Source organism: Acanthochromis polyacanthus, chromosome 1 (genome assembly GCF_021347895.1).
Source record: "Acanthochromis polyacanthus isolate Apoly-LR-REF ecotype Palm Island chromosome 1, KAUST_Apoly_ChrSc, whole genome shotgun sequence".
NCBI lineage: Eukaryota > Metazoa > Chordata > Actinopteri > Pomacentridae > Acanthochromis > Acanthochromis polyacanthus.
In genome coordinates, this window is record NC_067113.1 from 19,312,056 (window position 1) to 19,337,961 (window position 25,906).

Genomic DNA, 25,906 nt, shown 5'->3' on the forward strand with positions numbered 1-25,906 from the left:
GTCTCTAAAGCTTCAGTCCCATTATCCTGTCTCCCCAAAACTCCAGTTTCATATGATGTACACCTTGCTGTAGCTGCCATTAATTTGAATTATTCTTTGCCTTTTTCATTCCTGTACAGCAGATTATGGGTTCAAAATGAGTACAGAGGGCCTCATTCCCTCATGAAATGTATAAAGACCCTTTTGATTTTGTTTTGCTAAAGTCAGTCAGATGGCTCTCACCAAATTCCAGCCTGAACTGTACAGATTTTAGATCCTATTGGATTACCTATGTCTAGCCTTGGTTTGCCACTATCCTCTGACCATGGCCCTGGAAGCATTAGAACCACAGTATAGACAACCAAATAAACTAGCACCGAAGGGAATACAGACCATATTAGCGTTGCTTGTGGGAACACTGAGAGGTTTCAAAACTTTGCAATTACGGTGAGGTCATTAGTGGTTATGCTACTGTCTTTCAAAGCAGGAGAAGGTGCTGCAGTTTGTCCTTCATATGTTTACCATTTGTTGAGTAAGCTTGTCGCTCACATGGAGCTAATTTCCAACGTTACCTCCTCAGCCCCTCCTGATGCCTACTATTATTTAGTGGACTTTCCATCTTGGTTTAAAGGGGAGGCAGAATGTCTTACAGTTGTAGTGCAAACCAGCAACCTGCAAACTGTTTTTCTCAAGTACAAAAGAAAGAAATCAATCAAAGATTCAAGTTTCCAACTGCCACCATTCTCCATGGGGCTGATTGAAAGTTTTCACATGGACACACCTCAACAGGAAAGGAGCTATAATTCTTTTAAGGTACCAACGTGCATATAGTCAATCTACCTCCCACTACCTAACACACTGTGAAAACCTGAGAGGCTTAAGCACAGACAAAGTGTCAAACTGGTTCAAAGAGCAGAACAGATGTTGAAAATGTGGCAGAACTCACAAAGCAGCAGACTGTACCTTGGACAATCCCTAACTGTAATGGCCATCATCTTGGGATACTGAATGATGAAAACAGAACGCAAACATCTAGAGTATTGTACATGAGCACACAGAGTCTGTCACCCAGATTAGTTCTTAAAGTAGTAAAATACTTAGCAACAACAGACAGAAATACGAGAAGGCAAAATCATACTCTTAAAAATCTCTGTTGCTTCATGCCCTGAGAAAATAATCTTAATTGACTATGGATTCACCTCTGAAATGTTTTTTTTTTTTTCTGTGGATTAATAATAGCAGCGCTCTCTACATTTGCAATGCTCTTCCAGTAAACTCCCTCTCCAAGGTCTTACCACATATTCTTATAGGATCATGCAATCCATTTCTCATCACATCTATGGAAAGAGGCACATATAGCTCACAGGGAGTGGCGGCTGCACTGATGAAAAGATGGGCATTTCAAGGACTTGAATTCCTTGGTGAGTCACCTGATTCTGTCCAGTGTCTGTTACTTCACAGCATGTTAAGCAGTTGTAGCAAGTTGATGCCCCTCAGGAGTGAAAATTTGATCACTAGGTGAAAACAGGAAAAGGAGGCCATGGATCTTTTAGATGCAATGGTAATACAAATAGATATAGATGGAACTAAATGCTACACAATGCTCCTACTAAGAAAGAAAGGATCACCAAACTGAAAGCCTCAGCATAATCAGTAATCCCTCTGCGGCTCTCCTGGTACTTATCCAAACTTAAACAAGATGGTAGAAGCCATTTTGAAGTCATGCAAACCTGAGAAAGTGGTGCACACTGTGCTGGAGGCGATAGAAATAATTTTATATTCAAAACTGACTGGATATGCATATTCTGACATAACACACCTGATCCTGTTACCCAAAACCTAATAAAAATGGGACAGCAAGATGATTTTCAGTTACAGGTGCTTGCTGTGCTTCGACCTCTACTGAGTACTGGCTGATCAATTTTGGTCTTCCAAGAAGAAAACAATTCCCCAACATACAGGTACAAAACAAATGGCAAAGGGACAGTCAGTGAAGCGACAGCTACCTGGAGGACTGTGATCTGAAGGACAGTGTCTAATGTTGAACCCAGTTGTTGGAAGGACTCACACACTGGAGGACATCTCTAGAGGGAAAACATTTGGTAGACCCATTGCCAGCCTGGTAATTTCATCCAAATTTGAGTGACAAACTCAGATGACTAATTTGTGATTACTCTATTTGATAAATTCAAATGTACCATCTGAAGGTGTGGTTGCTGAAATCACAAGTTGATGCACCTCACTTCTGGTGAAATCACGACTCATAAGTCTGTACTGCATAACCTGTCATCCTACTGGGCACACCCAGGAGGTTATATAACCACACCTGTTTCGCCTTTGGCCCTTTTCCCTCCAAAACCGCTGCACCAAGAACAAAAAGAAGCACCGAGTTAAAAATGGGGTCTCTAACATTTCTTTGTTGTTTTGTTTGGTTAATATTTCACAGTGATGAAAGTCTCATGGTTGTTTTAGATGACTTTCATTTGTACTGCATTAGAATAAATACCTTGAAGAAAATTGAAATGCCAAGATAGTGTAAGGATACATTATTGAAGTAAGTTGAAATGAACTCTGTGTGTGTATATATATATATATATATATATATATTACATTACACACACACATGTATGTGTGTGTGTGTAATGACATTACTTTGCCCAGTCTCACATTTTGCATTAATTGTACTCTGAAATGACTTGAAAACGGTGCAATTACACAAATCGAAAGTCTCTGGGTGTCAAGATCTTACCAATGCCTCTACATACACTGCATTTCACTGCCCATATTACTTATATATGACAAAAGTCTGTCAGTTTTTGTATCCATCCAATGTAAAAACTGTCGAGTCAAAACACTGTCACCCATTATATGTGTGCATATTTACGCACATCCATTTGGATATGAGTTTTATTTTAGGAATCTACATTCAATCCAGATACAGATTTGTGACATGATTTGCAGGCTACGTTTTGGATGTGGGAGCCCGTGTTGGTGTAAACATGCTGTCTGTGCACGTTTCGGTGGAGCTGCCCGGGCAGCCACAACTCCTCAACAATGATGTCATGTTTTCGAATACGCAACCTGTAACATCCGGGTCCTGTGTCTGTGGCTTTCTGCTCCTCCGAAGCTAACGTTAGCTAGCAGGCTGTCAAGCTGTCAAGCGGAGAGGCTGGGGCAGACGTTTCAGCTTCCCCCTGGCTTGGCCGCACAAAGCTCCGGCCCACAAAATCACAAGAAAATCCGTTAGAATATTTTGAGATAATGTAATGCATCACGGGCGCACGCAAAGAGGGAGCTCCGCACTTACACAATTTATATGCACTGAGTCTTGAGTGACGACTGCTCATTGCTAGCTTACTGGCTAGCTAGCTTAGCTAACCCGCCGCAAACCCCTCAGTTTCGTCGGTGCTCCCTTTCTGGTGTGAACCGCGGCCAGTCGGTCCTTGTCCCTGTCGCAGCTTCCGTCGCTGTCAACCGGCATTTTGATTATTTGGTAAGTCGCAAAATATTTACTCTTTAGCCCGTAACTGTTGGGCACTTATCTATGCTAGCTAGGTTAGCATGTAGCGGTAGTGTATTAGCAAGGCCAAGGGCTCTGCTTTGCCTGAACATTAGCAAACCGTAGAGGGAGGCCTGTCAAAGTTAGCTGTGAGGGACAAGGGTCAAGGCCCGCAACTAGGCAAGGCTGTTTGTTTATTTCAGTTGTTGTCTGGACTTGCTACAGAGCAAACCTTTTCTGTAAAACCAACACCACAAGTGCCCTTTGCAGAGCAGGTTCATGATGTAAACCAGCTTATCACAGCGTTAGTGTTGGACTTGACATATTCTGTGTTTGGTGGTTATCGAGTAACTGGTCAGTCGGTTAGCTAACGTTAGCTCTGCAGACATGTAACTCATATTACTCTGGCTGGCTTGTACGGTGAAGTGTTCTGCATTGCGAAGGTCAGAGTGGTTCACTGTGTATTAAAATGCGATCAACTAACTAAACTCGTGTCGTTACAGTTAATGTTGAGGTTTAACAGCCAGGGCCTCGATAGCGTTCAATTTGAGCCACACCAGAAGCGTTCCTAATATGTAGCCAAAATGTGTACACAGGTCTACTATTTTTAGACTAGAGCGGGGCCTGAACTCAGCTCCAAGATGCTAATCTTTTGCCACAAATGGATGAAAGACAAGCTCTCTGTTTGAATCCAAGTGATATAAAAGTGATTAGTCTGTCCTTCTGTTTAGTAGTAGGCCTACATTGTTTTTTTTTTAGAAAAAAAACAGATTTTTTCCAATGTACCTTTGCGGCAATATTTATTTTGTAAGCAAGAAAGTATACATTCTTGCTTACAAAATAAATATTGCTGCAAAGTTTTCAAATTATTGTCAGCAATTGAATCACTAAATTTCATGTCAACCGCTTTGTCTCTGATTTTTGTGTTGCAGATTATTAGAGGAACACAATGGGTGCATTTCTGGACAAACCAAAGATGGAAAAATATAATTCCCATGGTGAAGGTAACAACCTTAGGTATGGGCTGAGCAGCATGCAGGGCTGGCGGGTTGAGATGGAAGATGCACACACAGCAGTGATTGGTCTGCCTCATGGTCTCGACCCCTGGTCATTCTTCGCTGTTTATGACGGGCATGCTGGCTCTCAGGTGGCCAAATACTGCTGTGAGCACCTTCTGGAGCACATCACCACCAACTCAGACTTCCAGAGTGCTCTGCAGGAAGATCAGTCAGTGGATAGCGTCAAGAATGGAATCCGCACAGGATTCTTGCAGATTGATGAACATATGCGAACCATCTCTGAGAAGAAGCATGGTGTGGACCGCAGTGGCTCCACTGCAGTAGGCGTGATGATTTCTCCAAGCCATATCTACTTCATCAACTGTGGCGACTCTCGGGGGCTCCTCAGTCGAGGTGGAGCTGTGCACTTCTTCACACAGGATCACAAACCCAGCAACCCACTGGAGAAGGAAAGAATCCAAAATGCCGGTGGCTCAGTCATGATCCAGCGAGTTAATGGGTCCCTAGCTGTGTCTCGGGCTCTGGGAGATTTCGACTACAAGTGTGTGCATGGAAAAGGCCCAACAGAGCAACTTGTTTCTCCAGAGCCTGAAGTTTATGCAATAGAGAGATGCGAGGGGGAAGATGAATTCATTATTCTAGCTTGTGATGGCATCTGGGATGTCATGGCCAATGAGGAACTGTGTGACTTTGTGAGGTCAAGGCTAGAGGTTACAGATGATCTTGAAAAAGTCAGCAATGAAATTGTTGACACCTGCTTGTACAAGGTACGACATGTCCACACAGCCTGCACTGACGTGTTGTTACCTGTCTGGCGTCATGGTTAATTTTACGTGACTTCCATTTTTTTTGTTCATTGTTTTTCCACAGGGAAGCCGAGACAATATGAGTGTTGTGTTAATCTGCTTTCCTGGAGCCCCAAAGGTATCTCCAGAAGCAGTGAAACGGGAGGCTGAGCTGGACAAATATCTGGAGGGAAGAGTAGAAGGTAAGGGAGTCCTTTTTTTAAAAATTTATTTTTTAAATTTACAAATTTACTTTTTATTATTTTCAGTAGCATCTAGCCTAATGGGAAAACAAAGCTTGCAGATGTTTGTATGTCACACCTGTACACCTAGAGCCAAAACCAGGAAAACATCCAAAACCCTGTTTGAGAGAAAGCAGTCATTGTTTATTTATTCTTTTTTTATTATTCACATCTGGTGAGACGTCAGACCAAATATAGACGATAGGAAAAGATCAGTGAATAATAGGCTTAAATATACGTGTTCAACTTTGCAAATGTACTTAAAAAAATCTTTTGAGGTGGTATTCTTAAACATTTACACTGGCATCTTCAATAGATCACACAATGTCGCAAGGCTTATCATTAAACACCTGTATATTAACAGTTTAAGGCAGCTGTCTAGTAACAATTTGAAGTATTTTAGTAATGTGTTTAACTTCAGAACACAAAGGAAAAGACTGAACATTCATTCTTTATTGCTTGTAGTAGTGGCATGACAGTTTTTTATTGCACAGTTCTCATGTGTGTCAATAAATGATTACTTCACATTCAGTGTTTGCAAGTAGTGCATCACAATTTTAAACGCTTGCTTGCTTTGTTCAGTTTGAGACGACAGAAAATTTCAAACTTGTGACACTAATGCTATTGAATCTCTCAGTTCAGTTAACTTTGGTACGCTTTGTTGGCATGAATGTCAGATGTCATAGCAATCACAATTGGTCTAATTTAGTAGTGCACTATTCCTGTTTTTACATAAAGAAAAGAACATGTACTATCCTACAATAATGTCAAATTCTGTTACCGTCAGATGTGTCCACATTCCTGACAAAATTAACAGATTTATTTTACATCAAGAGCAACACCTTTAAATGTGGAGCATGGTGCTAAACTCGGGTCATGGACAGCAGGTTTTCAGCAACTGACACGAAACATAAGCTTCCATTCCCAAAATGTAAAGGCTTAAGAACAGTTTATCGGTTGTCCATTTCATAATTTCTAATTTTGATTTAGTAAAAAGCATCTCCTCTTTAGCAATGTGATATGTCGTGTGAAACTGACACAGCTTAGCGTTTTTACTGGACAGGCTAGCACCCTCTTGATGCTGAAAGCTTGTGTGAAGAGGGGCTACTTTTTGGGCCATGCGAGAGCTGCTGTAAAGCTTGTCTTGCATCCTGTCATTGTGCAATTTTAAAGTTTTGGGCTTGCCAGCACCAGCCACACCACTGCCTGCATTATTTACACAGTGCATCAGTTCTTCTTAACTCAGCCAGCCACTCATGTTGAAATACATTTTTATTTTCTTTAGCTGCACTTCTTGTTTTGCCTGTCTGCCATGCTCCCCCTGCCCTGTTTGCATTATCTTATGGCTTATCAGCTGTAGGTACAATACTTGTAGATATGCTTGGAGCAAAGCAAGAATGGATAGTACATTTTATCACTGCTCATGTTAGCATATGTTGCCAGCACCCTCCCGCTGCTAGAGTTAATTAACATAACAGTGTATTTCTTTATTTACTGGGCAGTCAGATGAGTGCAGCTTTTGATACCTTGCTCTCTCAATACAATTGGTCATGACTTGTTTAATTAGTTGCAGTCAGGAGCCAGCCCTGTAATCAGATGTAGACATGCAATATGGAGTTTCAGAGTTAATAACATAACCTTAAGTCTATCCTTATGTTTTTGTTGCTACCAAAATAGGAACTGATATTAATCTCACAAATTTAAAAAAAATCTCAAGAAGAAAATACAGATTATTTTACATGAATAACTTTTTTTTTTTTTTAAACAGCACTGCTATTTATTTTAGAGCATCTTTACCATCTTTAGAATATATAATACTAGCTTGGAGGGTATCTGATTTTTCTCCATTCTGTGATACCATTTCATAATGATACTACACTATGCGGTATATAGTAATGTTTGTAAAAGATATATTTTGAAAGGTCAAAAGTCATCGACACACATTTTTGACACTGTGGTAACCTCTAGTACTCTCTTAGAACATTTACCTTTACAAATCTTTCTGGGATTTAATGCTGTTGGTCTGTATTATGTTTTTACACAGTGAATAAAGTTAAGTGCTGTTAACAGTGCAAAGTTAACTGTAATTAGTCTTGAGGAAACTTTGGTTGAACAAGATACGTATACAGGCATATACAAATTGCATTTATGCCTGTACATATATCTCTTCCAGCACCTTTTTTAAAAGAAAATCTTTTACGGAAATATATATTTTTACGACACCTTAGGAGTAGAAGTCTTCATCACCTAAGCCTTTTCTCTTGTCAAAGTAAAGAATGAAAAACCTTAGTATGTACACTGATGTTAGTGAATCAAACCCAGCTCTGTCTTGTCAGTTATGTGAAGCAGTGAGAATCATTTTCCTTGACAGTTTGCTTTTTCCATCTAGTCATTTTGAGCTCACTGTGATAGCTGTAATTCTTGGTTGTTCATGCTCGCTTGCTTGTTTTTTTCCCCCCTGCTAGTCAAAAAACGCTTTACATGAGACTTCTGAGACTCCTGCAGGTTAAACTTGCTTTTCATTTGTTAACAAATCCCTGTCAGGGCTGACTAACTCTGAAAGACTAAGCAGACTGAAAACACTTGCTAGCCTACATCGGGGCTAAAAACAACCCATGATTCAACACTGGAGGCATCTTCATTCAAAAACATGATGACGCGATGACACCCAGTGTTTGTTTTTTGTTTTTTTAACTGAAGATCATACCTGTAGGGTTTCTAAGTATTGCAGGACACCATGATGCCATCACACCACCCGAACCTGTTCAATACATTAATTTATGATCTCCTGATGTGTTCAGACTCTCTCCAAGCCATCTTCAATGAAAGACAGAGATTTTGCACTGGTGTGACATGCTACCAATCAAAGTTTAGCTGCCCTTATTTTTCTTCCACTGTTTCAATTAAGCAGTAGGGCTGCAACTAATGACGCGTCGACGAATCGTCTGAGCACGATACGTCATCAAAAGCAGAAGTGAGCGTGCAATGCAACACAAATGTTCCGAGCTCCGGACGGCGATTTGTGTTGCATTGCACACTCACTTCCGCTTTTGTTGACGTATCGTGCTCAGACGATTCGTCGACGCGTCGTTAGTTGCAACCCTATTAAGCAGTAAACATTAACCAATCGTATGTTTTTGTTCAGCTATTTCCACCCCCTTTCTGTTTCTCTGCCTACAATTTCCTGTTCCATTCTCTTCGAAAATTGAAATAAAAACAGGTTTCTTGCTGTTTGCCAGTTCCCAGTCCTATTTAACCCTTTTTACAATGGCATTAATAACCTTGACGAGCAACACTTCAGCGGTGATTTAACAACAGTGTAGCTATAGCTGGTCATCCTTGACCATTTTGTAACCGTATTGCTTGTAGTTTGAATATATCATAATGTTCATGAATGTATAAGCTGCAAAAAGTATCACAATACTGTGGTGGAAAAATGGACATTAACCATCAGCATTTCTAATGCTTTAGTGAAATGTGAAAGAAAATCATAATGTCTAACAGAGTAACCACTGATAAGTGTGTATATGCACAGCTCTGTCATGGTCAATGTGCCTTATTTATATCTGCTGTTTATAATGCCTGTACCATGAATAAACAGGCAACGTGTAGAGTTTTTGTTCATCAGAGGTCTCCAGACTAGCATTTGCTACACTGGCATGCCAAAGTTGTTGTTTTTTTTTTTAGCACGAATAAAGGTGAATGTAAATGTTTTGTTCTTTTGCATAAGGATAATCTGGGACTAGGGCTGGACCCCGATATTCGGTTGTGACTGTGGTATCCGAATATGTATTTTGAGATCCGAATATTGAGAACCCAACCAAATAATCGTATATTCGTTGTTTATTGGGCAGAATATCCGGAGCCCAGAAATTGTTTTTAAGGCCAGCCCTGTCTGGGACCTCAAGTTAGTTCAGTGTAGCTCAGTAGTAAATTTGATTTTTGATTCCGTACTGCTAAGTTCACCACAACAGGATATGCGGCTCCTCTGCTGGCTGCACAGGATGTGTTTGATTAAGATGGTCATTATAGCACTTAAATTTGAAACGTCAACACTATGACAGCAACGACAGTGTTTGGTGTAGTACTTTGACCATACTCTACACCATAAATGAAATGGATCATACTGGATGTTTCATCATCTCAGTGTTTCTCGCAGGTTTACAGTTTACTTGTAGTAGTGGTTGGAATGGTGTGACTGGTATTCATGCAAAGACTCAAGCAGTCTACAGGGAGTAACCTTGTTTTTTTTCCTGAAACTATGATCTGCAATTGTCCCTGAAGGGCTTCATATGCAGACCATCAATATGTTCTGCAGTTTATATACATAACTCTTTTTTTCCAAATATTCCATAATATTCCCAAGCTGCAGCTGGTGGAAGGCAGTTCTAACATCTTAAATGTAGTAGTTACCCTTCGTTGTACAGCATGAAAATGCAAACAAGCTTAACCTGCCAGTCCTTCTGGTGCTGACCTTCAGTGTTAATGAAACCCAACTCTACTCAAACAACTAGGAGTCAGTCTAAACAGGATAACATTCAAATACTATTCCAAAACAAATAGATACGAGCTTTTTTAACATTTAATTTGCATGTGTTGACTAGAAATTTTTAGAAGCACTTCTGTATGAGAATACATCAGCATATCTTAAATATTCATATTTTGTTTTTCAACAGAAATCATCAAAAAGCAGGGAGATGAAGGTGCCCCGGATTTGGTCCATGTTATGCGGACGTTAGCATCTGAGAGCATCCCTAATCTTCCTCCTGGAGGAGAACTGGCAAGCAAGTAAGTGAGCTTTAAGGTTGCAATAGATGGCAGTTCTTTGTGATGCTGGCAAGTTTTTCTTTCTGTCTGTGATTGTCACGTTAATCTCTGTATATGCTTTACATTATTATGATTTTATGAAAATTTGCATGTAATACTTTTCTGTGTCCCCCCCCCCCCCCAGACGAAGTGTTATTGAAGCGGTGTACAACAAACTCAACCCTTACCGAAGTGATGACACAGTGAGTATCCAGCTGCTCTTTAGATCCTTGTAGGTAGGCTTTGTTTGGAGTTTGGAGTTTGCATGGGTTGATGTGACCAGCAAATTTAAACTAATCTTATGCATGTCATTAATATATAGATCGATAAAAGGATAGAACAAGAAAATAGACTTGTTTGAAAAATGCAATCCGGGAAAAATAATATGGCTTGACTTTGTAGGAACCTATTCAAGGCGTCTCTTCGCCCGTGGCATCAGCAGGAATTGCATCTGCACAGAAATCATTTGCGTGATAATTAACTTTGACTAAAGTCCACAATTTTATTGTTGGTTTTGTGCCAAAAAATCTTCACTCTCATACCTCATGAGCTAATTTCACCAATTAGTACTCCCTAAATCAAAAAAAGAAAGGGCTAATGAGTGGAACTGTGTGAGGCTTGTGAGGAAAAAAAACTGCATTGTCCTGCACAGTGGTTTAACTAGAACATTGCTCATCAATCCTTTTTTATGCAGACAGACCACAAAGCGGTTGCCCTTGTCCCTTCAGAATTCTTGCTTTTAAAATTTCATCAGATAAGCTCACTGGGTCAGCTACATTTTAACTGTGTACGTTATCTTGTCCTTGACAGTAGAAATTGACATTTTGTTTCAATATTTTATGTTTGTATAAAGATAAAACTTTTTAAATTACTGTCTCTCACTGAGTTATCTTAGAAATTAGAGTGCCTTCATAAAGCTGTCAGGCTCCTTGACTTGTGTGTATTATGTGGTGCAGCTTGAATACAAAATGGGCTAAATTGAGATTTTTTGCTTTTTTGCCACCAGTCTACACAAAGCTTTTCATTTAGGCGGTGAAATTAGCTTCTTCGAATTCTTTGCAGTTGTATTCATGACTAATAGAAATCTTAAACAGTATTTATTACAATATTCAGCTTTTTGAGTGAGTAGTTATTTGAACCACCTTTGGCAGCATTTTCGACTTTCAGGTTTTCAAGGGCACGTCTGTAGCATTTTTGCACACCTCAAAATTGTGCGCATGTGCAGATGTGCTCAAACCTGGTCACGCAAACCGCAAACAAATGTCATAGATTATGACAATCACTCTTAATGAAATTCAGTAATAAAAATAGGTTTGAGTTTGAGCTAATTAAACTTTCTTACTCTTGGTTTTTATTCCTTTTTCATATAGACTGCTTTATTCCTGTTATTATTAAGGGAAGATCACTATTATTCGATACAAGTGACTCTTTTTCCTTAATTTATAGGAACTTGGTTGCAATTCATTTTCCTGTTGACACTCCTGAGAAGTACACTGTCTAATCTGTAATATGCCATTATCAAACTGCTTACATGATCCATAGTATCCGGTTGTGTCACTGTGTCTTTTCTAAAGCTGAGAGGATATTCCGAATTGCTCTTCTTCCAAACTAGTTTTTCTACTAGCTGACAAAGTGTATGCATAAAGCGGACTCATTGCCGCTAGGTAATCATAGCATGCATAAACGTTAGATAAATCTCAATCATGTTTGTTGCACCTGATCCATGTTTTTATCCCCCGCCTCCACGAAGTGGAAAAGGGGGGTATAGGTTTGGCGTGCGTCCGTCCGTCCGTCCGTCCGTCCGAGATGAAGGGGACAGCTTTTCTCGGAAACTATTACAGCTAGGATTATGAAATTTAGAGTGTAGCTTCACACCATGGACACCTTGATCAAGTTCGAAAATGAGACCTGTGCGATAATATTTAAGAGTTGTGGCCCTTGATCACTATTTTGTTTTGGATATAGACTCCTAGACATCACATGTGGCAGGGGATATTGATGACCATGTCGTCTTGTTTTTTAAAAATTGGGTTTCTTCTGGTACCAATGCAAATCCCAAAATATATTTATCTGTATTACTTAGCTCCTTGACAAACTACAATCTGAGATCACACAAGATACAACGTATTTTGTAGTGAAAGAAAATTTTGTGTCAATGCCAAAAATAGATGAAAGATATGCCGTACTAATTAAAACACTGAAAATAGAGGTGAATTAAATTAAATTTGGCACACTTCTCCTTGTTATTTACAAGCTGATTCAAAAACTGTTTCACAAAGTTTCCCTTGGTAGGTTTTAATTACCTACCTCTGAGACACTGAGCATTGAGCTAGAGAGAAGACTCAGCACTGAGTTGGAATTCCTGAAACTACAAAAATTTGTAGCCCACTTGAAACCGTACAGTCGTGTTACGGAGTGGAGATTATTTCCTTGCAAATGTATATTTGTTCGGACTTAATACATTTGTTAGTTTTGCCAATCTGGGTGTTAGAATTCTGAGTTTGCTGCATCCAGATAATTCTTCACACTCTTGTCACTTGCATATTTTTACTCGCATTGAGACGTATTAGTACACATGATCTCAGGATCAAATATTGTCATGTTTGAAAATGGGTTGTCATTAGCTGCAAGAATGTTTTTTCAAATAGTTGTGTGTCAGTTTGAGAATCCTACGCCAATAGCTATTGCACAAACTGTTCGGTGATATGGAATTGATTTTCGTTTTAAAATCGCCTTCTTAATTCTTACTTGAAATGTTTATAGCCGTCAAAATTAGGCCTGGATTCGGCCAAAGAATATTTGGCAAACTGAAATTGTATCTTCTCTTCAACCACTAATTAGTCAAGAGGAAATTAAAAATCAAATCCATGAATTAAATGTACTTGAACTTATTCATCATATTATACTTATTAGAACTCTACCAACTACCGATCCTAGCACAGGAACTATAGAGAAGTACAACACAGACATGGTGTTGAGCTGTAACAGTTATTTGCAAAGTTTACACTCGGCTTTTTGGCTGTCTGTGCTTACAAAATGCAGCTACACCAAAAAGACTTCTTTCACGTTGTTTCCAAGTAAACATTCGGTGAGCCTTGCAGTATGCATTAGGTTGAGAAAAAGTGCGTACTCTGTTCCTCCCACTGCCAAAGAGCACATCGAGCAACCAGTCAAAATATGTCTGCTCTATTATAAGCACCTTTTATTTAACAAATATAGATGTAAGTTGACTCTTCATCAGTAGATTTTGTTTGATGTACAATATAAATTGTTATTGGAGCACGGGGGGTTTGTTCGGCTGACGACACTAAAATTATTCCTACAGTCACTGAGAACTATTGCGTGTTTTAACTTCTGACAAAAAAAAAAAAGAAAACATGTTGTCTTTCTTGACAAGAAAAGAGTGCGTTTCGGAAATTAATTGTACATTTTTTCAACTCCAGAATAATATTTACAGTAGCATCAAAGAGGGAAATGGTGTGACTCATATTTCTCTGTGCACTATTTTTAGTATCTGCTGGTTTGTATCATACATGCTTAAAACCTGTGCGGCTCTTGATGGAGATCTCATGGAAGTAGAGCCAGAGTCTGAAGGGTTTTTCCTTCCTCTCCTCTCTTATCAAGGACTCTGCATCCACAGACGACATGTGGTAACACAACCTCCTACCACTAACACAGCATAGAGTTTACAAACCACCATCCTCTCAAGACCCACAGCTGCTCAGCTCAGCAGTCTGTCTCTCCGTCACTCTGAGCTTTTGGTTTCTAAGAAGGGAATTTCATGGGAGGAGGAAGAGGAGGAGGAGGAGGAAGAGGAGTTGCATGCACACAAACCTGGAATAGTGCAGCACCAATTCACTCTGGAGTTCAGGATCCCCACCGTCTTGTCTCCCCTTTATGTTCACCCACCTTAATATTCTCCTCTAAAGTAATCCATAACAAGTGAGTCCACAAGGTTTTCTTTCTTTTTGTTAAATAATCGGCTTAAGTAGTAAGATTTTTTGCTGTAATTAATTTGATTCACATTTCCTTGTGTGTGTTTGTATATTTCTGTTTTTGTGAAGTGCAATTGTCCTGTACAAACAGCCTGTATTTAATGCAGCTTGATTTTAAGTTAAAAAATGAAAGAAATGGAAAAAGAGAACCTTTTATGCACTATCTGCCTTTTCCTGCTCTTCTGGAATTCTAACAAATGTCTATTCAGTGAATATTACCGCTTGTCCTCCAGGCACAATGTCTCTGCGCTTTTACTTTACTTTTTTTTTCAGTTAGTCTATGCTCCTTTAAGAAACGGGTAAATTGTATAGTTGACAGCACAGTAAGCTCTCTATATCAAACCATTAAAATCCTAATTATTTTTTTCCCTGTGCTTTTTTTTTTTAAAAATTGTGTTTTACTTTTGTAAGTGGTTTTCTGTACATGCTCAAATAATACTGGCAAGGTGTTTGTCAATCATTTTGAAAGCATGAAGTGGAAAAATCATCTCTTTTTTTTCATTTCTGCAAGGTATCTGATGATGAGTCCCATGTTAGCATGTTTGTCTGTGCAAATAGATGCTTGCAAGCGTGCGTGGGTGCTTGTGTGTATGTATGTGCGCACGTGCGTGAGTGGAAAGGCAGATCTGTATGTGCAACTCTAATTTCAATTTGATGACGTGGTACAGACAACAAACCAGGCTGGAATTGAAGGGAATTGCTTTCCCCATGCTTACCCATTGTTGGCCCTTTTTTTTTTTTTTTTTTTTTTTGCATATCGCCCAACAGAGGCTTTTACTACTTTCTAATTCCAAACCAATTTGGATAACAGTTTACATGGTGTTACTCGTTTGAACAACTTGACACTATATTTCCAAACTTTACCATAACCTGAGATGACACAAGTAGTTCAATTTACCAGAGGTGTACAAAGGTTTGCAGCCAGTCAGGCTTGCACATCTATCGTGTCATATTTAACTATAAATTTCTAAGAATATATCGATACCAGTGACCACTGTGGGTGCCATATATTTTTTTGATCTCATTTTTCAGCTTTATGACAGCCTATGCCAAGTTTTTTTTTTTCCCTTTTTCATGAGATTCAGTTTTTGTATGTGGTACAGATAGATTTTAGCATTTAACATCTGATAATTTGACTGAAGTGAACAGTTAAGCACTGAATATTTTAGACAGAATCACATATTAACAGGCCAAAAGTAGAAAGAAACTGTAGGCTCATAAACTTACAAAGGTCATTTTTATTATTTGGACATTTACACCAAGAACAAATCCACTAACTGCAGTGAGTTGTCATGGTTGTATAGCACCTTTTTATTCCCATCAGGTTTGCTCTACTTAAAACCCCCACGGCTGCCACAGCACAATACAGTTTGCTGCTATAGTGTATGATCTGTGGGTTAACTTTTTTCTTAATTTCCCCTCTGAAAAGATAGCCACTGATTAAACCTGTATTTAACATACGCAGTAGATATATTTCTTGAAGAGAAATGGTTTTATTTCAGATTTATTTTCTGCCATTTTTTTTGTCTTGCATTGTTGGAAATTTATGTATGTATATATTTTTGACTTAAATTTTCAAGGAATAAATCATTTGGCTTGAGCTAGTTTTTGCCATTGACAAAATGTGATTCTGGTTTGTCTTGAGATGGTTAGCTACAGTTTTGTGTTGTGGTAAACAAATGTTTCCCTCTAATCACTTTGGTGTCCCTGTGATCAACAATGAAGATTCGAACAGCTCCCTTTATGTAACACAGAGAAATTATGTACTAGACTTATAATTCTTAATCAACATGACAATCCTAACTGCTTCGCTGCATTTAGATTTGTGGTGATGAGGTAGTTATTAAATCCTAATCCCGAATTAGCTGCTTTCTAATATGCTTTTATGGCAGAAATGCCAAAGACAGAGTCACAATTTAAAGAGAATCTAGCTGAAACCCTGCAAAAGACAAATGTCAAGCTACTGGGAATGAACTTTAAGAGTTTTTGTTTGTTTGTTCCCATTAGTTGGCTTTTAAAGGTACTCTGTAGAGTTTTTGACCTCAGTGATGTTGTCGAGAGATGTTTTGACGAGCAGGTCTTTGCTCTCCAAGCACTCACAAACAAGGACGAACGTGCAAGACAAACGTATGGGGGACATGAAATGTACGTCCGCTGACTGCAGGGGGCAGTAATGTATATATATCAACAGGTGGTGTCATGGTAACGTGGCATAAAGACACATTAAAACTCTACAGGACCAGAAAATTAGATTTAAACTGCTGATTTCAAAACGGCACAAAAGAAGCCTCTGAAAATGTTGTTTGTTCTGGAAAAGTTTGGTAGGCCTTACAGCAAAATGCATTTTGCTAATAAATGTTGAATGTAACCTAAATGTATTTCCAGTGGAGACTCCATGGGGTACCTTTAAACAGTCATCTACGAAAAGACATGTAACATCAGCACCTTTTCGTTAAAGTGGTAGCTGACTCAAAACTGTGAACATGTCAAACAGGGAAACAGATTTTTGTGTTTGGCATAAAAATGTGGTTTCACATGAATATTCCTTTCCATAAAAAAAGCAAATTGCACCAAAAACAAAAAGCTGAATAGTAATAATGTGTTTTATTTGCATCTTTTTGGTTTAAAATTACATTATTGTACTTCTACCACAAAACTTACCTTAATGCTTGTATACCCACTGTACTCACATCATGTAAAACGCTTAGTCAGTTTATTTAGTGTGTTTGAGGGGGAAAAGGTGTATTTGAAAATGATTTTTTATTTAGCTTAACAGTTTATATTTAATCTGTAAGCTATTTATTTCACTCTGCATAGCTTCTGTTTGTTAAGTAAGTACACTAAATGTCTCTTATCTAACATTCATCAGCACCCAGCTGCTTGTTGCAAACCTGGTAGGTATTAATGACTCTGAAATGAACATTTCATGTGTTTTTCCTTCAAGCTTAATGAGGAACAAACTTATTTCTTTGTGTGTTGAGGCAGTTGACAACCACATGCCCCTGGGCTGTCCTGCATTTTGCAATTTAGAATTCATGATGTGGCCCTTAGATAATCCTGGTTGATCACTCATTTCTACAATATACTCATTCTACAGAATAAGAATTGTAGAAATTATTTTTTTAATATTAAGAATTGCTGTTGTTGGAATGTTGGCAGATACTGACCGCGGCTTGATTATGATTTGTCCCCATGTGGGTGTTTTGTTTCAATTTTGTAAAAAAAAAAAAAAAATACCAATATTCCCCTTAAACTGAACAAAAAATTATCCCAAGTATATATATTTTTTGTTTTAACTTTTCATTAACTGAAATACCTCATAACCTTTATAGGAAGTGTTTTTGTCTTTTGTTAAGCAGTTCACTTTAATGACAGATGTTTTCTTGTGTTTCCTTCCTAGAACCTCCTATTTTAACACTGATCTATTTGAATGGGATATGGTTGTGCTCATGTGCAGTGTCTGACTGAATTGTGCTGATGTTAACAAATCGAGTAATGATTTAAGAAGCTACTGCAAATGATGACTTGCTTTAGGAGCTAGAAACACTATTGGCCTTGTCCTACAAGCTGCCCGCCCTCAGCCCGCCCTAAACAAATCCCCTTAAACGATCACCTGTGTAATTTCACCTGCTCGTCCACTCGTGTGATGCTCACTTAGCTCAAATCTATAATTGTATTGAGAGTTCAGGGTTTTAGAAATGTGAGATGTGTGAGATAATAAGTGTGACTAAATGACAATAGTCATATGCACTGATCGTCTCTATAATCAGCTTTGTTTTTCTTTTCTTTTTTTTCCTTCAGAAAATTGTTATTGTAGAAAAAAAAGATTATAAAGCTATTTACAGAGTTACCTTTGGTTGCCTGGAATCCATCCTGTATATTCTTGTATGGAGGACTACCTGGCAGATGTTAAAGAGATTTTAAATGCTTGCGCCCTCTTGTACATATTGATGTACCTCAGTTGTGGCGTTTACTGTGTGACCCTTAGCAGTGGTGGTTTATTCGTCCCCTTACAGGGCGGCCTGAGCCTCACTTTGCTGACCTTTTTCAGCTCATAAATAAGCTCACCGATTTGCCTTACCCAATCTCATCTTGCCCCCTAAAATACTTGTTCCACAAAACACTATGAGGCAAATGCCGCTGACATTACACTCTGACAGATTCAAAAACCTTGTCCATTTTAAGGTACTTTAGCTATCAACAACGTGACTTTGTCCTGGTTGTCACAAGGTACAACTTTTCAAACATCGCTGGTTTGTATTCTGTTGTTGTTTTTTTTTCCATGTTACCGTATTGAATCTCGGTCTTGAAAGCTTATTTAATTTCCACTGCAGATGATGTCATACTTTTAACAAATGCAAGTGTTTTAACATGGTAACCTCGTAAGCATTCAAAATGTGCATACATACATTCATGTCTGCTCTATTTATGATTACATTCAAGAATAGCTTTAGAGTGCTGTAGTTAAGTATTGTCAATGTTGATTCAAATGCTTCTCAGAGGCCTCTGTGAGTGATTTTACAAAGTTCAATAACTGTATATTTTGTATTATGTTCTAGCTCCAAAGGAATGGCAGAAAAAAGACATGTTTAAAAAAGCTTTGTTCCCTGAACTAAATTGTACTATTTGTGTTGTCGATTGAACAAATTGCATTCCTTGCTTGTGAATAGATGCATTTTTCTCCCTGCTCCTTAAATTTTCTCCCCTTTCTTTCCCTCCTTTCTTTCATTTTTTAGCCTTTGAAGTTTGAATAAAATTTCTAGTTTGCAGAATGTATTACTAAATAAATGGGTTGTCATCTTGTACCTCTCATTTCATCGCTTTTTATCTGTCGGGGCCTGTTGTTCAAGTGAAACTTTCTGTGACTGACAGCCAAAACACAGCTTTAAAGACACAGCCAGATTATGCAACTATAAAGTGTAGTAAAAGTACTATGAAATCAAAGATTGACTGGAAGATCAAGAACAACACATCAGAAAACGATGACTTAGATAATATCTGTTGGAATATGAACTTGCTTTGCATCATCCTGCCACTTGAAGGAAGGAAAGAAAATAGAGGCATAACTTAAATGAGTTTAAAATATCTTTTCCATGGTGCACCAGGCAGAATATTTTCTCATACTGATGTTAAGGGTATTGGGGGGTACTACAAAAACCTTGAGAACAGCTGTACATATTGATATACGGCCTTGTGGCCTCTTCAAACATTGACCGGTATTTATTTTTCAGGGAAATCTGCCGCTGAGCTCTGACTCAAATGCAACGGTAACACATTGTCACGTTGCTTCTTCAGTCTCAATGGGTAACTTAATGCTTCACTTTGCGTATGATAATTAACAAGCCCTTTCATCGCTGCATGGTTTGAGCCCTTTGAGCTCTCTAAGGCACAAGGGTGTTGTTGACCGGCTCGAGTATCAGAGTTGCGTTTGTCTCTCTGCCTTTTCTGTCAGTATGTGGTGAGAGCTTGTAGGGGGGCCTGAGCCGAGGGCATGGGTGAGGGCAGTCCACGGCCGCTGGGATTAAGAACCATGGGAGGGATTACTGTAAATGTCAACATAATGTCATGAGCTGTGCTAGAAGGTCAAATGTTCAAATGGTGCTCAGTGGCGAGCAGTTAATAGATCAGGTACAATTTGGATTGTTGTGGCTCCTGTGATGAATCCACTAGCATGCAAATACAAGTTATTTTTAGTATGATTTTGTGTAATCAGATACTGAGGATACTCGTGTGACATTAAAAAATCTCAACTTGAATCTCTTTTATCCATTTCTTCTTTTCCAAATGAATGTCAATCTGTTTTTAGATTGACCGTTTTCATATAGTTTTTCCATAGATTTCTCTTGGGACTCCATGTCTGACTGATCAATGCAAAAACAATGACCCATTAAGGCAGCCAGCTAGCCAGAGGGGGGCAGTGTTAAGAGCTAGGGCTGATTAGAAACACCAGCAGAAGCATTCACTGAGGAAAACAATTTGCTGGAAGTTAATTGATAGAAACAGCTAGTGCTTGTTTATTCAGAGGAGGTTCATGACAGCTCTTAGTTTCATTAAAATCCCAGCTTTTATTGCTTGACTTTTAAACTGTTGAGTCATAATGTCCCGATGAAATAAATAGAACCCAGCAGCAAAGTAATGACAAATTCATAATCCAAGCGTTTGCTGTTGTACTCATTGCCACTGTGGGTTAGGGTGGTGTTAGCCAATTGTGGAGCAAGTTCTTGGCATGAAATTCATTCTTTCTGTTGCTTTTGTGATTTTTTTTTTTTAGACGGCGAGCATTGTGTTAGATTTAATATAAGAAAAATAGCTGATAGGTTTCCCAGCTCATACCTAAAACATGCTTGTTTTTTGACCGTGTGCGTCCCTCTTTAAGCCATTTGCACATTAGGACGGCACAAAATGTGACTCATTAGATCTCGGGCCACCTGTGCACCCATAATGATTCATGCTGCCCTTGTATTCCACCACATCCAAAAAAAATAAAAAAAAGCTTTCGTCGGCAGAAGCCATCATCAAATGGAGCTGGCTCGTCTTCTGCCTGCCATTGTTGAGCGCATGTCATGCTCTGCTTCTCATGGCGGAAAAACCCATTTGAGCTTGACTAATGCAGCCATGCAGACGCAGCAGTAAGAGGTGGGGGTGGTGGGGCACACTGCATACTCTGTGTGGATGGTCTCTACACTGAGGTCACTGAGCTCCACATTTGTTAATTTGCTCCAGAGTGAACTAGGAGCCAGATTTTTCTTCTCTTTTTTTCTCAAGGTTGCTCAGTAAGAAATGGAGAAAGATTGTCATTATGCAAGCAAGAGAAGAGATGCCTTTGATTGGTGATTTGACATTTCTTGATCAAATCCAGTAGCAATTACTCTCTTTTCTCTAAAGCTTCTTCTTCTCCCCCACCCGCCATGCTTTGCTTCTCCATTTCCTCTTTCTGTGAGTGCTCTTGTTGCCCGAGGTCAGTTTGTCACAGAGAACACAAGCTTTTCTCACTTGGATGCAGCGATTCAATGATTGGTGTGTACAAACAATCATATCAAGCGAGGATGACATGTACCCACCTCCCCATCCTCCTCCCTCCCAGCCTCCCCCTCTCTCCTGCAGACATGGAATATGTCCTTCCTGATCTCTCTGCTCCTGTCTCCCCCTCTGTCTCTCACTCACACTTGGTGGGAGAGTGTCCCCTGCATGAGATGGGTTACACAAGCTGCTGCCCTGGGAATCCCGGTCCAGCTCATTATCCTGCACCCCTGAGACACAGCTCATTGTAAATTAGGACATCAAATGATGCAGGCTCGTTAAAGAGCCACAGATATACTCATTAGCATCAGCACCTTTCCTTGTTAGAGCCTGTATCAGCGTTCGCTCCCACCGCCGTGTTATATCCTGTCATTCCTCCACACTGACTGGAAGATTTAGGATTAATGTCAGGTCTAGCCAGCGGGTCACGGCTGTTGTGGTTCAGATATGGGGCTGATAGATCAGTGGTGGCGGGGAGCTGTGGAATTTGTTGACAGCTGCCCACTATCCTCACCGCTCTTATCCATATTTCATTGTGTGGAAGGGGAGAAAAAAACCTGTCTCAGAATAACTCTTGTCTGGCAAGTGGCTGACTAGTTGTTTGTCACAGCTACAGGGGATTGACAGTAGAACCGAAGCATCTTTCAATGCAATATCACAGTCTTGAAGTAGAGGCCCAATTGGAGGATTGGTCAGTGTTTTTGCTGGTTCTTCTTTGTCTTTATTCATCTAAATGGCTATTTTTTTGAGGTATCTTTATGTTTCTTTATTTTTCATGGAAGACTAAATCGACATGTATTAAGAGACAACTTGCAATTATAACCACTATTAATGCTGTGGAGCAATGTTTTTCTGTGTGGGTCAGTTCTGTATTGATGGATGCACATGTCCAGTCTCCAAAATGCAGCTGGGGGCAGTTACACACCAAGAAAGGGAGTGAAGAGGAAGACTGCTTGTTTTCAACACTTATGTTAAACCTGAAGGGATTGTGTTTTGGTGAGTAAATCTGAATGCAAACACACGATTTATTTCTTTAAATGAAACTCCATAAATTTGTGAATAATAGTTCTCAGCTGTCCATGTAGCTCTGGAGGGAATTCTCTAAAATACCCCGTGTGATGTCATCTGGGTTACCTCAGCTTGTTCTAAACAGGAGGCATAGAATTTGAACATTTTTGGTCTTCGCCGTTTTGAGAGAAGTCGGATCCTGTTTTTTTTTGTGTTTGTTTGGATTTGACCCATACCAGGGCCTCCAAGTTAGGGCATCTTGCTGTCTACTTCTTCAGGTTTAACCGCTTTGTTCTTTTTCTTTATGGTCTTTCTTGCCATTCCCCAGCCTTTTAGAAGTGCAACAATACATCAGTAGAGTAACTATAAATCTGGTCAAATCCTATCCACTGATGTTTGTTTTTTACGTGCTGCTCTTAACTTAATTGTGATTTATGGCCAAACTAGTGGTTTATCAGGTACAGCAAAGTTACTGTATGTAAGGAGGAGTATCACAAACAATGTAAACACGGTTGGAAAGTAGAGCAGTGGTCACATGCAGTTTACAACAGAAGCACACCACTGTTCAATATCATTGAAATGTCAAATGATTAACAATTGTATCACCTTATAGTAACTGTGTTTGTTCTATTTTGAACAGTAGGAATATAAAATCTGTTGTTTTCTCAATACTTAGTATGTTCATCTTTCCTCTGCAAACAGGATCTAGAGAGATGTTCTGTCCTTGGTCAGAGTCAGAGGGGTCGTGTTTGTTTACCTTTTGCTTTAAAATTCCCCAAAAGTGTTCTATTAGATTCATGTCAGACTTGGCCAGACAATTTTTTTTTGCTGTTTTCTTCTTTAGAAACTCTTCTGTGATTTTGGCAGTGTGCTTTGGATCGTTATCATGCTGGAATATTCTTCTTCTGCCAAGCTTCTGCAGACTGGGACTCATCTTGTCAGCCAGTTTTTTGGTACATCCACTGGCATTCATGCTGCCAGCAGTAAAATGTCATCTCTTCACACCTTTTTGCCCTCATGCAGCCCCATATCATCAGACTCACACCTCTGTCCTTCACTTTCAGGACTATGCATTCACTGTGATAGTCCTGAACAGGTTAACGCCACAGACTGTATATTAAAGATGGACGTAGCTTCCGTGATTCACCCTTTGGACTTTGCACGGAGAAAATGAAGCCAGGATTTTGCTATTTCCTGGTTGCAATCTTGGATTTTAGAAGCCAGAGAGCAGTGGTTGGTCAGACTAACTGAGAGCCGAGGACTCTCTGCCCCCCCCTTCATTTATGGGCTTCTGCTGTTTACCCACAGTGCTGCTAACAACGTGCACCAAAAGTGGAGCTAAACTCTTTTCTGGTCAAAACACACAGAAATAAACTCCATCGACATCTAGAGTGCATTGCACACATTATATCTGGCACTAAAGTTGCCTCTAAAGTGCATTGAAATCAGCACCAATAAGAAAATAAACATTTACTTATCAAGTCTTTCTGAATGTCTGCTGGTAGAATCAGCCGAAGGTAGGAAACTGGTTGAAACAAGCCAACGGGCAGAAAAACTGTCTGCGAAAATGTTCTGCTGCTTCACCGATAAATAAACCAACAGTTATTCTGTCAGAATTAATCCAAATAATCAGAACAGAGTTTACGGTGAAACACTGTCCAGGCTGCCTCATCCAGACGACCTGCCAATCATTCCAGACCAGACTGTCAATCAAATAGCCACGCCCCTGATTTCCCACAGCTTTAACGTTTTATATAAAATTTTATATTGATTTATTTTCAGATTGGCCACCCGATCTCTCGTTTGATAATGATGATGAAAAGCAGTCTATCGAATTTTAGTTTTTCCTTTGTAGCATTAGGGTCTATGGAGCTTTTTGGAGCCAGTGATACTGCAAGTTTTTGACACTTCTCAGTAGGCTTCATTTTTGGAGCCAGGTGCTCTGTCCATCTTTATTATACCGTCTAAGGTTCACGCCAAACATGCTGGACTCCATCTGAGCCAAACAAATCATCCTGGTCTCATCTGATCAAAGAATTTGCTGACAATATTTATCAGGCTTTTTTAAAAAAAATAATTTTGCAGTTTGTGCAAAATAGCAAGCACATTTTTTTTCTTGGACACCATCCTTAGAGGCTGACATTATGCACTGTCCCTGTCACAGTCTGAGCTGTTCCACTCATAACTGCTGTGCCAGTTGTGAAGCACGCTGTTGTCCAGAGTTGTACCGTTCAAGTGTCACACTGTCCATGGCATCGTTTTAGGATGATGATGCTGCAGCTCTGATTAGTGGTACTGTGGCATGTTCTGAACCTCCTGATTACTGCTGCAACTGTGATTTCACTGATTTTACCCTCTCACCAATCTTCCTGTATTCTTTTTGTGGCTTTCAGATATTGAAATTCCTCTGTGACTTCTCTGACATGTCAAGCCATCATACGGAGTTGTAAATAGACACAGCTCTTATGTCCAAAACTGAAAAAGTTAGGGTGTTCACAGGTCATTTTTATAATGGGCAGTAAGACTAGCTGGAAGTCTAAGGTGGACTCAGTATAGTTTTAATGTCTGTATGTTTTCTAACCTGCCTGTAAAAGATCACAAGTGTATACATTTTTGTTTCATTCTAGTGTTCCACCTTAATTTTCAACATATTCCTTCTATAGTGTTTGTTTTAATTGTACATAAGAGGAAACACTCTACTTGTGAACTCAGACAAAATGCAATTAAAAAGAGGTGAAACAAATGTGAACCATGGTGCATTATTATCGCAGGATTCTGCTCACTTCAGTTTCAATATATATTCCTACACTAACTGAAACACTTTGTGGTATTTACGACAAACTACAGCTTCAGAAGGTGATCATTGACATCTTAGCAAAAACTGTAGAATTCACAGCTTCCCGTTAAGTATGTGAAATGGATTAGATTTGACACAGGTTAAATACCCAATTGTAAGCGTTTTCTTTGGTGGTGTCTCTGAAAGGTTCAGCAGTACTAAAGGTATACAGTATTTGTTAGGTACCTTCATTGCTGTCTTCTGTCAATCCATACCAGTAATTTTGTACATTACTGCATTTGTCTAAGACCAACTATTTGCCTTTATGGTGAAGATATGTCAATATGACTCAGCAAATTGATTTCCTTTTTGTACCTGTGCAACGCTTTCTCTTCTCCAGCATGCTCTCTTTTCTGACTCTGGGATGGAATTGTTCCTGACTGATTATGGAGGTCTCTCACCGTCTTAATGGTCCCTCAACCATTAATGTGTTGTTTTTTGTATTTTTAAATAAAATCACAATGTCACAAGGTTTCGATCTTTTTTTCCCATGCTGATCTTTCCTTTTCCTCTCTTCTGCATGCTGTCTGGCCTCTAGTAGCATGCAGCCAATGAGTGATTGAATCCTTCCTCCTGCATGGCATCACTTCACTTCATTTGTGTCTGTAAACTTCACCTCATCTTCATCCTGCTCTTCTCCTCCCCTCCAGGACCCAGACATCCTCTTCTTCCGTGGTTTCAGCTAAAACAAGAATAATCAGAGGATGTCGAGCCACA

The 25,906-nt window shown here is 39.3% G+C and overlaps 1 protein-coding gene across 1 annotated transcript; it reads left to right on the top strand.

Moving 5' to 3' along the window:
• Positions 1-3,106: 3,106 nt before the first annotated feature.
• ppm1aa (protein phosphatase, Mg2+/Mn2+ dependent, 1Aa) lies at positions 3,107-19,130 on the top strand. The gene is made up of 6 exons (XM_022221761.2): positions 3,107-3,472; positions 4,411-5,264; positions 5,368-5,485; positions 10,201-10,312; positions 10,476-10,533; positions 13,955-19,130. The coding sequence occupies exons 2-6, from the start codon at positions 4,428-4,430 to the stop codon at positions 13,982-13,984; spliced, it is 1,155 nt and encodes a 384-aa protein (XP_022077453.1). The 5' UTR covers positions 3,107-3,472; positions 4,411-4,427; the 3' UTR covers positions 13,985-19,130.
• Positions 19,131-25,906: the final 6,776 nt, after the last annotated feature.

Excerpts from the sequence above, each read along its gene's own strand:
- ppm1aa (XM_022221761.2), top strand. The coding sequence starts at position 4,428 with ATGGGTGCATTTCTGGACAAACCAAAGATGGAAAAATATAATTCCCAT. Across the intron at positions 10,313-10,475 it reads GGAGGAGAACTGGCAAGCAA|ACGAAGTGTTATTGAAGCGG; the intron begins GTAAGTGAGCTT and ends CCCCCCCCCCAG. Across the intron at positions 10,534-13,954 it reads CTTACCGAAGTGATGACACA|GACTCTGCATCCACAGACGA; the intron begins GTGAGTATCCAG and ends TCTCTTATCAAG.